The sequence below is a fragment of the Pagrus major genome, chromosome 4 (genome assembly GCF_040436345.1).
Source record: "Pagrus major chromosome 4, Pma_NU_1.0".
NCBI classification, from domain to species: domain Eukaryota; kingdom Metazoa; phylum Chordata; class Actinopteri; order Spariformes; family Sparidae; genus Pagrus; species Pagrus major.
This window is the reverse complement of record NC_133218.1, coordinates 28575767-28587555: the sequence shown is the minus strand read 5'-3', so window position 1 is coordinate 28587555 and position 11789 is coordinate 28575767. Positions and strand designations below refer to the sequence as shown.

The 11789-nt window shown below is 41.8% G+C and overlaps 1 protein-coding gene across 1 annotated transcript; it reads left to right on the top strand.

Moving 5' to 3' along the window:
* The first annotated feature begins 59 nt into the window (after positions 1-59).
* Positions 60-9838, top strand: abcb10 (ATP-binding cassette, sub-family B (MDR/TAP), member 10). Its single transcript, XM_073465176.1, has 14 exons — positions 60-922; positions 2325-2531; positions 3157-3359; positions 4500-4634; positions 5033-5179; positions 6322-6457; positions 6591-6686; positions 6893-7102; positions 7213-7292; positions 7433-7613; positions 7721-7764; positions 8005-8039; positions 8196-8254; positions 8386-9838. Exons 1-14 carry the CDS (start codon positions 481-483, stop codon positions 8577-8579), a joined length of 2169 nt encoding a protein of 722 aa, XP_073321277.1. The 5' UTR covers positions 60-480; the 3' UTR covers positions 8580-9838.
* The last annotated feature ends 1951 nt before the right edge of the window (positions 9839-11789 follow it).

Sequence of the window (11789 nt, the reverse complement as noted above, 5' to 3'; positions counted from 1 at the left end):
TCCCCCGTCGAGGAGGAAGAGTCGTATGTGTGTGTGTGTGTGCGTGTACCTGCGACCGAAACCAGGGTCACCTTTCCTGTTTCTACCCTTTTAGACCACTGCCAGGGGGATTTACGTTCATATCTCGGAGTGGATGTTGATGTTAGTCGACTGCGGCGGCTCGTGTTTCCACTTCACCCGCCTGCCAGCCAAATATTCAGCGGCAGATGACAGTGACAGGCGGGGTGTCGGTAGCTGGTCACTGATAAGAGATAAATTAGGGTGAAGGCGGCTGTCAGGCGCAGATAAAAACACACAATAACGGTCTAAACTGGACGATGTAGCGGGAAGGATCTCTGAAAGTGTTATGGATGTGGTGCGTTGACCTCACGGCTGGGTGCTAACATGTTTCTCCACCTCGACAGTGTCACTGACTGACTCCAGCTAAGGAAGACTCACATCCTCTCACCTTTTTGTCAAACTATCTGTCTTGTCGCCACGATGAGGCTTTTAATTCGCATGTCAAGGTGCACTCACGGAGTGCATTTGTCCAAACTCAAGCTAACACAACCGCGGATGTTGTGGCTGGAGCACCGGCTGACCCTCTCGGCTGCCCTCCGGAGGAAGAAGCAGTCAACCGGGGTCAAACCATCCGTCCAGCCGACTCCCGGCTTCCCTCTCTCCTCACCCGGAGCCGCCGTGTCTGTCCTGCCGCTCAGGGGTCTGTCTATACTCTGTCCACACTCGCCGACAGGCCGAGCGCGGACACTCGCACACACACCTGTTGCCTTTGCCAGCTCTTCAGCCGCCTCCACGCCGACACCGGCCGAATCGGTGAAGACCCAGAAGGACGCGGAGGGAGGCCAGACACCGACCACGGTCCCCCTGGAGGATGTCAGGAGGATCTTGCAACTTGCCCGCCCGGAGAGATGGAGCCTGGCAGGTAGACTGTGTTATTTTACTTTAGAGGCTTTCATTTTAATGATTATACAGTCTGACACTGGGTTAAAGCTCTCAGGACTTCAATGGACTGAAACAAGGGTTTAAATTTGATTTTAAGTTTGTGGAGCTTTAACTTAGTGCGTCAGTACTCTCCTTTTTTTGTACTTTCACTTACTGTTTCATCATGCACCAAGATGGAGAATAGGATGTGCACATGGCTGCCTTTCTGCAGCATCAGTGTTTCCTCTACATGTATTTATTCAGGAGCGGTGGACCACCACAGTGAGAATATTACCACCACAGCTTCATAGATCTTCATAGAGAATTATGATCTAGATAACAACACAAAACTGAAAGACACAAACAAGCGTAAGACCCAGTGCATAGACGTAGCCCTTTTAGTCATGATCAAATAACTACATATAAACAATAGTGCTGTGGTCACCAAAATCACAACCACCAGGTATGGATGCGGAGGAAAAAACAGAAATGTTGATGAAGGTTCTCAGTTATCCAGGTCATGGCAAATCTTTGAACAATGAGCCACAAGTGGCCCTAACGACTCTGAAACTCAGAGCTCACACGTCCTTAACGACTCTGTAAGCACCCACCCACACAGAGTTTAAAATCCTGCCAACTCCTCCAGTTAGTTAGAACTGAAGGAGCCTCTTGGATGAGAGGTGAAACCTCTTCAAGAAACTGAAACAAGTCCAGTTGCCTACGATACAGCACTTGAAAAAACAGAAATTGCTCCCTGCCACCACTCCTACAGCACAATTAGAGCGGAAACGATCAGCATTATTTTGCATTAGCACACAGGAGATAGATTTTTAATCCGTATAGGAAGAAGATAACTCATGAATCGTATTCCTGCTTCTAGTTGCTCATGTATTTTACCAAAGTAGTCGTTTCCTGTTTTTTAAGCAAGTTGAAACCACAGCCGTATGTGAGCATGGACTTTGTGATTTTGACACTTGGATGCACACAGCCATTTTCTGTCAGTTTTTCTCAACCAGTCACAACAGTCCACCTCACTGTACTGTACCACATGTGGACATTGTAGTGTTTCCAAGCCTCCTTCTTCTATGTTTTTTCACTGGCTGTGAGCTGCATTGTGACCTGCTCTAACCTTGATTGGAGACAGGTTCTCCCAGATTACAAACTTCTACATAAGTCAAATTGTTTTGATTACCTGGCACGTGCTGCAGCTCAGCTGTTTATAATGTTCATTTGGAGAGCTCTGTCAAAGAGCTGGATAATCCCTTCCAACTTGGAAATTGAGACTTCCTTTTATAAATTGTAGCCCTGTATTTTGCTTTCTACTACCATGTGTTTTAAAGTGTTTCTTTTGCTTTTATCCTGAACTTTCTCTGTTTTTCTGTCTTCTCCTTTATCCACACCAGCTGCTCTGGGCTTCTTGACTGTCTCCAGTGCAGTAACTATGTCAGCTCCATTCTTCCTGGGTAAAGTGATTGACACCATTTACTCCACCGGAACAGAAACAGAGACAATGGTAGCCTCCCTGACATCGTTATGTATCATGCTGACTGGAGTCTTCATGGTCGGTGGGGCTGCCAACGCTGCCAGAGTCTACCTCATAGAGACCACAGGTGAGATTAATAAACAAACAAAAAAAAATCAGTTTAATGATCAGAAAAACAGGAGGAAACAATAACTTTCAGTGTCATATTTATCAATACTATTTACAGTATTTAACAGTATTATTAAAGAATACTTTGAAAGTAAGATGAAAAGATCAATCAAGATAATTAAGCATTAAATATGAAGCTAGAGTCAGCAGATGGTAAGTTTAGCTTGGCATACATACTGGAAGCAGGACAAAGTTCACAGATTCACCTACCAGCACCTCTAAAGGTCACTACGTAATTAACATGACATATCATGTTTGTTTAATCCATACACAAGCAGACATGCTGTAATAATGATTTCTTGGTGCCTAGCAGCCAGTGGCATTGACGTCCTGACAACCTTACGATAATATTGTGTACGGATTAAACACGCAAGATACTAATTAGTGATGTAGGTAGGTGTATTTCTGAACATTGGACAGAGTCTAGCTTCTTTTAACCAGCTGATTAATCATTTACTCTACAATATGCCAAAATAATGACAGATACCATTCAGAAAGCGGAACCTGAAATAAAGTTCTCAAAAATGTCATGAAATGTGTGCAATTATCAACCTTTGTTTATGTCCTTCCTCTTCTCTCTTCAGGCCAAAAGATTGTTCGCAATCTCCGTGCCTCCCTCTTTTCCTCCATCCTCACACAGGAAGTGGCTTTTTTCGACAGGAGCAGGACCGGCGAGCTAATCAACCGCCTCTCTGCTGACACGGCCATGGTCGGCCACTCCATCACCGACAACCTGTCTGACGGGCTGAGAGCTGTCGCCCAGGCAGCTGCTGGTGTCAGCATGATGGTGAGTACGACCCTCAGAGTGGTCCGCTGCGTACAGTCACGACAGATTTGAATGAAGAATTAATTAACTGGCATTCTTTATGATACATTTATTGTGTGGAATAAATGTATTGTACTACTGATGTTTTTTAAATACTTCCAGATTTAAGATAATTATTGAAAACTAAGGGCAGAAGCCACAGAAATCCTTATTTCTCCCATAGTATGTCTATTGTTTTGTGTAGAGCCTGACCAATACTCGATTTTTGGGGCCGATACGAATATTAGGGAGTAAATAATTCCAATAATTCGGATATCTACTCACGTTTTTGCGATTACCCCTAAAAAAATGTGGTTCTCAAACACTTGTGACAAAGATATTTAACGCAGGCAGGCTTTTTTACAGTTTAATAACAAACTTCATTTTTCGTATAGGCGCATATCAGACAGCATGTACTCGATACTGATGATATATCTGTGATTATATTGGTCAGGCTGTAGTTTTGAGCTAACCAACAGTCCGAGTTTTTTAAAAAACACTCATTTAACAGTAGAGTAGATGTGTGAATGTCTAGTTGGACAGTACAAGGAAGTAGGCGTGACGTCTTTTGTCTGCGTATTTTCATGCTATGCTGTTGTTATGTCAGCTGAGAGTTTCCCTACACATTACTGCTGGTAAACTAGTGTTGTTGGGAAACAGGGTAACAATAACAAGGAAATGGATAGATTTCTTTGAATGACTGCCACACCCTGACCAATCTTTGGCAGGTACTGGATGAACAAAGCATTTTGTGTGTGCATGTGGAGTTCACCTGTAAACAGTTTTGGCCAGCAGGTGGTTTAGCTTTTAATTGTAATGACTCTCATCTGACTATATTCTGTCACCAGTCTCCACTTTCGTGGCATTCATTGATTAGATATTTGTTGAGAAACAGGTCTGTTAACTCATGCTTGCACTTCCTTTGCATAACTGGATTTTTTCTGGTTCCATGTCTGATGACCTCCTTTCAGGGAAGTAAAATTGTTTCCTGGTGTAATAAACCTTTAAGGAAATGAACAGAAAAAATCACTGTAATAACTGATTAGGGCCAATAGATGTGAAATCTCTCTCATCTCCCTCTCTATTTCCATTACCTACTGTCTTTTCTCTCTCCTCCTCTAGTTCTACGTGTCCCCCAGTCTCGCCGGCTTTGTTTTACTGATTGTTCCTCCTCTGGCCGGTCTTGCTATCTTCTATGGCAGATACCTTCGCTCCATCTCCAAACGCACACAGGACGCACTTGCACAAGCCACACAGGTACAGTGCACAAATACACACATATCAAATAATTAGTTTAGAAGTATTAACTAGGCTTTATAATCAAGTGCAGGGATTAATAAAAACAAATCATTGAGGATGTGGTAGTTGTAAACAAGGAAGTTGTGGCAAAATGTGATTTCAAAACTCTTGTGCCAGTAAACTGGTTGTTTTTGCCTTTTTATACAGTTTCAGTGATGCTTTAGACTGAACTTCCTTTATACTGACTCTTATTAGTGGTTAGTAAAGCCACACTGTTTGTCTGTCCCTTAGCTGTGTGTATACCTGATGTGAATACTGCACTGCCTGTGGTAGTCTAATTAAATTTGCAGGATGAATTTACAATGTTGATAATCTGATTTTTGAGTCCTTATTAAACTGTTTGTGTGTGTGTGTAGTTGGCAGAGGAGCGTATCAGCAACATGCGGACAGTGAGAGCTTTTGGTAAAGAGCTGTCAGAGGTCAACACGTACACGGAGAAGACAGACCAGGTCTTCAGTCTGGCCAGGACGGAGGCTGCACTACGAGCTGGCTTCTTCGGAGTGGTAAGTGTGTGTCAAGTCAATTAAATGTTTATAGCCCAATATCAAAAAATGACAAATTTGCCTCAAGTGACTTGAGGCCCTCTATTCTCAGACCCTTGATTCTGATAAGGAAAAAGTCCTCCCAAAAAATCGTGTGGACAATCAGGAAGACAAAATTAAATAGATTTTGATAGATTTGGAAACTTAAAAGAGGACAGACTACACAAGCTCACAAGAGCAAAACTCAAATACACTACTCACATGACCGGGGGAAAAAAACAGACCCAGAGAGATCGCTGTGCCAACGTTTGTGTGTGTCTTGTCAGTCATGCAAACCGAATCCACAGTTAGGAAAGTGTTGCACAGAGGCTTCTGCTTTTTGGTCATCTTTCAGGTTTGTCACAATACCACAACACCTGACATGTCTGTTTCACCATTAAAAGGTATTATCCAATTGTCCATACAGGGTCAGACAATGCATGCACCCATCTGTGCGCTTAAAGAGCTTAGGCAGTGTTTGAACAACTGTGTGACACAACTTGCCAAGCCTTACTGCTTAAAACAGGTTTTTTTTCTCTTCCTGTCCTTAACACTACATCTGTATGCATTTTCATGTGTTAAAATGTTCCTCAGGTTGGATAAAATTAAGCCTTAATCGTCCACTTCTGTTTATGTCAGTGATGGTGTACAAACTACCAGAAACACCTTTCAGTATGAGGCAGTGCATTTCATCTAGATCACAAATGTCGGCCTTCAAAATGACCATAAAAATTGGGCTATTGTTTTAGACTAGATTTAACCGGGTGTCAGTCCCTAATAATCTGGCAGCCGAGTCTGTTGATGGAAGAATAAACTCGAGTATTGAAAATATTTCCTTCTCTGTCCACCTTCACTATTGTACTGCCGGGTGTCAGTTCTCACTACATCTCCGGCCCCCAGGCTGTTTCATTGATTCAAATGATATCAGGCTAATGAAATTCAAATTTCTCGCTCATTGAACTGTTGTATGGAACGGATATAAACAGAGAGAGAGACTGGTGGTGCTACTCCCCAGTTGGCTTATCCAGCAGGTGCCCAGATAGGCTGTAATCAGTATAAGTGATGCCAGATGTTGTAGTAATCAAATAACCAGGCGTTTGTGTTTGCGTGTGCGTGTGTTTCAGACTGGTCTCAGTGGTAACATCATGATCCTGTCAGTTCTGTACAAAGGAGGCCTTCTGATGGCCAGCCAGCACATGACTGTGGGAGAGCTCACATCGTTCCTCATGTACACCTTCTGGGTGGGCATCAGTATTGCAGGTGACACACACACATAGATACTGTAAATGTGCACTTTCCCTATGATGTGAATTTCCTTATCTGTTTTGTTTACACCTGTGTGAACTGTTCGTGTGATGATTTATGGCTTTTTGTATTTCTGCTTGATGTGAAGGTTTGAGTTCATTCTACTCTGAGCTGATGAAGGGGTTTGGAGCAGGAACCAGACTGTGGGAGCTGCTGGACAGAAAGCCTGAGTTTCCTCTGAATGGTCAGTACGCACACGCGTACACACAATCTCACACACACACACACTCACACAGGCAGGAGAGTATTACTTCAGAAGTCTTTGTACGGTGGCCCAGAAGTGTCGAACCAAATGCGAAAACCACAACACAATAACGGAAGTGAGCATCGACGGAAGTGAACTAAACAATCATTCTGTCGTTGTTTCTGTCTTCCTTTGCTCCTCCACAGAAGGTCTAGTGCTCCCTCCAGACCAGCTGAAGGGTCAGCTGGAGTTCTCTGATGTCTCCTTTGCCTACCCCACCCGCAGTGAGGCTCCTATTTTCCAGAACCTCAGTCTGCTGGTCCCAGCCGGTTCCATCATGGCTGTGGTGGGACCCAGTGGGTCTGGAAAATCAACCCTGGTGTCACTGCTGCTCAGGCTGTACGACCCCGACGCTGGTGAGAGCGAGCTCGTTCTGTACACTGCTTAGTGATCAGACAAAAAATTATGATGACAAACCTAAGAGGTGGTTGTTTGACATCTGCAAATTACTTCTTCTTTTCTTCAGGTATCATCTCCATAGATGGTCATGACATCAGAGATCTGAATCCTTATTGGCTCAGGAGTCACATTGGGACTGTCAGCCAGGTAATAGATGAATATTTTACTTGTTTATGTTCTCATACAACAGGTCTCATAGCAAACACATAAACAGGTCAGATCCCTTGTGTGAAGATCGTCTCTGTCTTTCTCACATTCTCCTTCTCCTCTCCTCACCTCTCTCCCAGGAGCCCGTGCTGTTTTCTTGCTCTATCAGAGATAATATAGCGTACGGTGCGGTGGACCCAGAAGCTGTGACCACAGAGGACATCTACAGGGCAGCCAGAGTGGCCAACGCCTATAATTTCATCGAGGCTTTTCCACAAGGATTTGACACTGTAGTGGGGGAGAAGGGGGTGCTGTTGTCAGGTGAGACACAATCAGAGACTCGACAGAAATGTGATGTGCACTTGTTTACTTCACTGGAAGCGTGTGTCTTGTGTGTACAGGGTTAAGTTGTACGTTTTGTTCCTCAGGTGGTCAGAAGCAGAGGATAGCCATAGCCAGAGCTCTGCTCAGGGTGAGTACAACAACATACTCTTTTTACTGTTTCAGGAGAGAGCACAACTCTGGTCATACCTGTCATCTGCACATATCATTTGTTGTGAGTTAACCAGGCAATAATGACAGGAAGTGGATGTTCTTGTGTTCATCAGTATCTAATCTTTCTGGTCACTAAAATCACCTGTTGAAGCAGCATCTACACTCTGGTCTCTGCTTTCTTTTTTGCATGAAACCTATTTTTGTTCACTCTCCACAGAATCCTAAGATCCTGCTTTTAGACGAGGCTACCAGGTGAGAAAGACTGAGACACGAATTAAAATTTGTTTTAGAAATTTGTTTGGAAATTGTGATATTACCCCCTTCAGAAACAGTATGTTATTGTGCTAGTTAAAGACACATCTTAGGTCATTTTGTTGAAGACAATCCCAAACAAGTCTCTTTCCTCAGTGCCTTGGATGCTGAGAATGAGTTCCTGGTCCAGGAAGCCTTGGAGCGTCTAATGGAAGGTAAAAACTCTCTCTCTGTCTTTGTCTTTCAAATTAGTTCCACTTAATGACGAATTGTTTTGTTTCTTTACTCCTGAGATTCTTTGTTTCTACTGTTTTATTGTACCCTGCTCTTCTTGACCAATCAACAGGCAGGACAGTCGTGATCATCGCTCACCGTCTGTCCACCATCCAGAATGCAAATGCCGTCGCTGTACTGGACCAGCAGCGTGTGGTTGAGTGTGGCCAGCACACAGAGCTGCTAGGCAACAGGCAGGGGCTGTTCAGAAAACTGATGGAGAAACAGGCCTTTCTACAAGAAGAACAGCAACGAGCGCTTCGCTGAGAGGACAGGGCGGACAGACCAGTGGATGAGGATGAGGGAGAAATCAGGAGGTGAGGTCAGTGGCTAGAAAAACGACTGGCTTTACTCCAGTCAGAGGTGAGGGAGAAAAAAAAGCTCCAGGAAAGCAGAACTTTCCAGAGGAGAGGGAGATTTGAAAGCCACTGAGAAACACAAAGGGAGTTTTTTTTCCTTGCTTAAAGGAAAGAGATGGAGTAATCCACAGTGAAGACCTAAGACCTGAAAGATGGATCGGAGAGTTCCTTGAGATGCTTTATTTTGAAAATATCTACTTCTACACTGAATGAGGAGGACCAAATGAGAGGCTGAGAGTGAAAAGGACACATCATGAAGACAGGCACTCCTCACACATCGAGCTCCGAGACAACATGTCATTTCTGAATCAGTATCATTACCAGAGTTTTTGGGGAAAAGCTCAAATTCTGTATTAAATCGTTGAGGTGTACAGGAGATAAGTGATGGTATGAATCTGCTGAGAGACACTGTTGTCTGATTTAGATTTTTGTTTTGATTTTCATAACCAAACCAAAAGCAGTCTAGTCTGATGTATACAGAACAGCTAAATGTGTGTTTGTTTATGAATTTGTGTCTATTTATTATTGATTTTTTTATTTTTTTGCAACTTGAAGCTTAACAATTAGATCCTTTTTATATAACATGACATCATTGTAGAGTTGAAACAAGCCAAATGAGCAGCTATTTCTGTCGTCTACACTATGCTGTAAGACTGGACAACAACACAACACTGTTCTCCCATATCTTTGAAAACAAGGACACAGATCAATGTGCACTTTTGTCAAAACATTATTGAATGTCATGTACGTCATCTTAAAAATGTTATTTCATTTGGAGCTGCAACAATTAATGGATAACTGCCAACTATTTAGATGATCGACGAGTATTTTAAACTCTCTCATAGGAAGGGTAAATCAAAGTCGGACACGGTCTGTTCATCGTCATGACCCCCAAAATCCCCAATTGAATCATCTTTTTTTTTTATCATGTCTTCAAAATGTCAAGAATGTAATCTTTCAGGTGTCTTGGCCTCATCTCTAAATGTTGGTAAAACAGAAACCACCATTACAACTTAAACTAAGAGTGCACAACATTTCTGACTGTAAACTGTTAATCATCTGTCAGTCTGTGACGTGATTGTCTCCTCCGTGCTCTGTGAACTGGTAGGTGTTTACAGGACGTGCACTTTGCCAGCATTAAATTCTATATAAACAGCTCTAAACTCACGTACACGTTAGCCACAAAGCTGTTGAGCCAGCTAAATATTATAGCTGGCTGGGAGAGCCTGACTAAGAGGTAATGATTCTGCTCGGTAAATATTTGGATGGTAAATGCCCACTTCACTGCTCAGGGGGAGTCTAGACCGGAGTGTAACGCCAGACATGTAAATGCCCTCTGCTAAAGCACTAAAAGGACTGTAGACTGGGTGTTTTTCTCATGAGAAATGACTAAAAAGAAATCCTCAACAAACAGAGGAAAAATCCTCTGTTTGTTGAGCTCAGGTCTGTGTAGTGTGGCTGGGACAGTTTTGTCTCGTAAATGTGAGTTTAACGGATAACTTTACAACTATGAGTCATTTTATTTATGCCCAAACAGGCTCGAAGAACAAAGGTTATATGATGTTTGTCATGTTTGAGAGGCTCTTAGCAAACATTGATGCACAGTTCAGGATATATACACATCTTTACAAATAATCACACATTGTTCACATCAGTCTCTCTTCAATGTTTCCTATATTTTTATTGACTTGTATGGTGGAGGAGCTTCCTGACACATAAATTAAATCTAAAAATCGCTTCTGACTGAAAGGAAAAGACTGGAAACTTAAGTGCACATCTCTGAAGGACTTTTTGTAATATGTTTGTTTTTTCTTGACAGGGATTAGAAACTTGAGTTACTGTGAATGTAACTTTTCATTCACGATTTGAAGTCAGTGGTGCACAGAGACTCTTAAAACTGGATTGTGGCCCCTTAACAGAAATTACGATGACTTGGCCTTGATCATAAAGGAGGGACAGTGTCGGGATAAACTGAAACAGCATTGATCATTAGTTATTGCCCATTTGAATAGCCGAGTAATGTTGTCTGAGTACAATAGTAATCGCTCTATGGTTGTATATTTTGTGAGACTGTATGCTGCAGATGATTTATTATGGGCTGTTTTCATGTTCTTCATTTTCTTTTTGCTAGAATTATTTCACCTAAAAGGCAAGTGGTTTCTTTACGTGTTAGTCTTTATTTCAAAGTTAAATGATGCCTTGATCATCCTCTCTGAACATCACATGTCCAGACTAGTTTTGTGTGTCCTGTGGAGGTCGGTTGGTAATATTACCAAACCCTTCCCATTAAAATGATGTAATTTAAAGAAGTTATGTTTAGTTAAAAAATCACCTCACCACTCTAAACCTCTCACCACAGACTAAAGCTGATCAGTGAAGATGCTTAAAGTCTCTCAGATAATGATGGAAACGTGTCTTTTAACAAATCACAGAAGAGTGCCGGTGGTTCATTTTTATAACTTGTATGTTATGAGTTCTAAATAATATGGCTTAAATGATATATTATAGATTTTTAATTATTTTTGTGGTTGTTAAATTATTATACTTCTATGTAAAAGTAAATAAAGTGAGATATTAATAAGTTTTTATTTGTGGGTTTTGTTGTTCAGCTGTTTCTGAGGCTTTGGCTGCTTGTTCTGTTGAGGCACATACACTGTACACAAGTATTAAATCAGAATTTATTTAAATGGGTTTGAAAATGTTGATTTTCTTTTTGTTTTTTATTAGAGAACTTTAAATTGTATTTCACAGTTGTCCTTAACCATAACTCAAACTTTGTCAGATCTGTAAGGTAGTTTTGATAATTTATTTAATATATTATTTTATTGTATCTTAAAGGAACAGTTCACCCAAAATGAATATTTAGTCATTATCTACTCACTATCATGCTGATGGAAAGTCTGGTGAAGTTTTGTTTTTAAGTCCACAAAATATTTCTGGAGCTTCACAGTGAAACAGTGTTGCAGTTTTCTCCTAAACAACTAAAGAAGATGGGGACTTGTTTTCAAAAACGTTAGAAAATCGACCAAAACAGAAACAAAATGGCTCCTTGCAGCTCATCCAGTGTAATCCAAGTCCTCTGAAGCCCTGAAATCCCAAATTCATTTGAAGAGATGTT

Coding starts and splice junctions, on each gene's coding strand:
- abcb10 (XM_073465176.1), top strand. CDS start 481: ATGAGGCTTTTAATTCGCATGTCAAGGTGCACTCACGGAGTGCATTTG. Junction 5,180..6,321: donor GAGCTGGCTTCTTCGGAGTG/GTAAGTGTGTGT, acceptor CGTGTGTTTCAG/ACTGGTCTCAGTGGTAACAT. Junction 7,614..7,720: donor GAAGGGGGTGCTGTTGTCAG/GTGAGACACAAT, acceptor TTTGTTCCTCAG/GTGGTCAGAAGCAGAGGATA.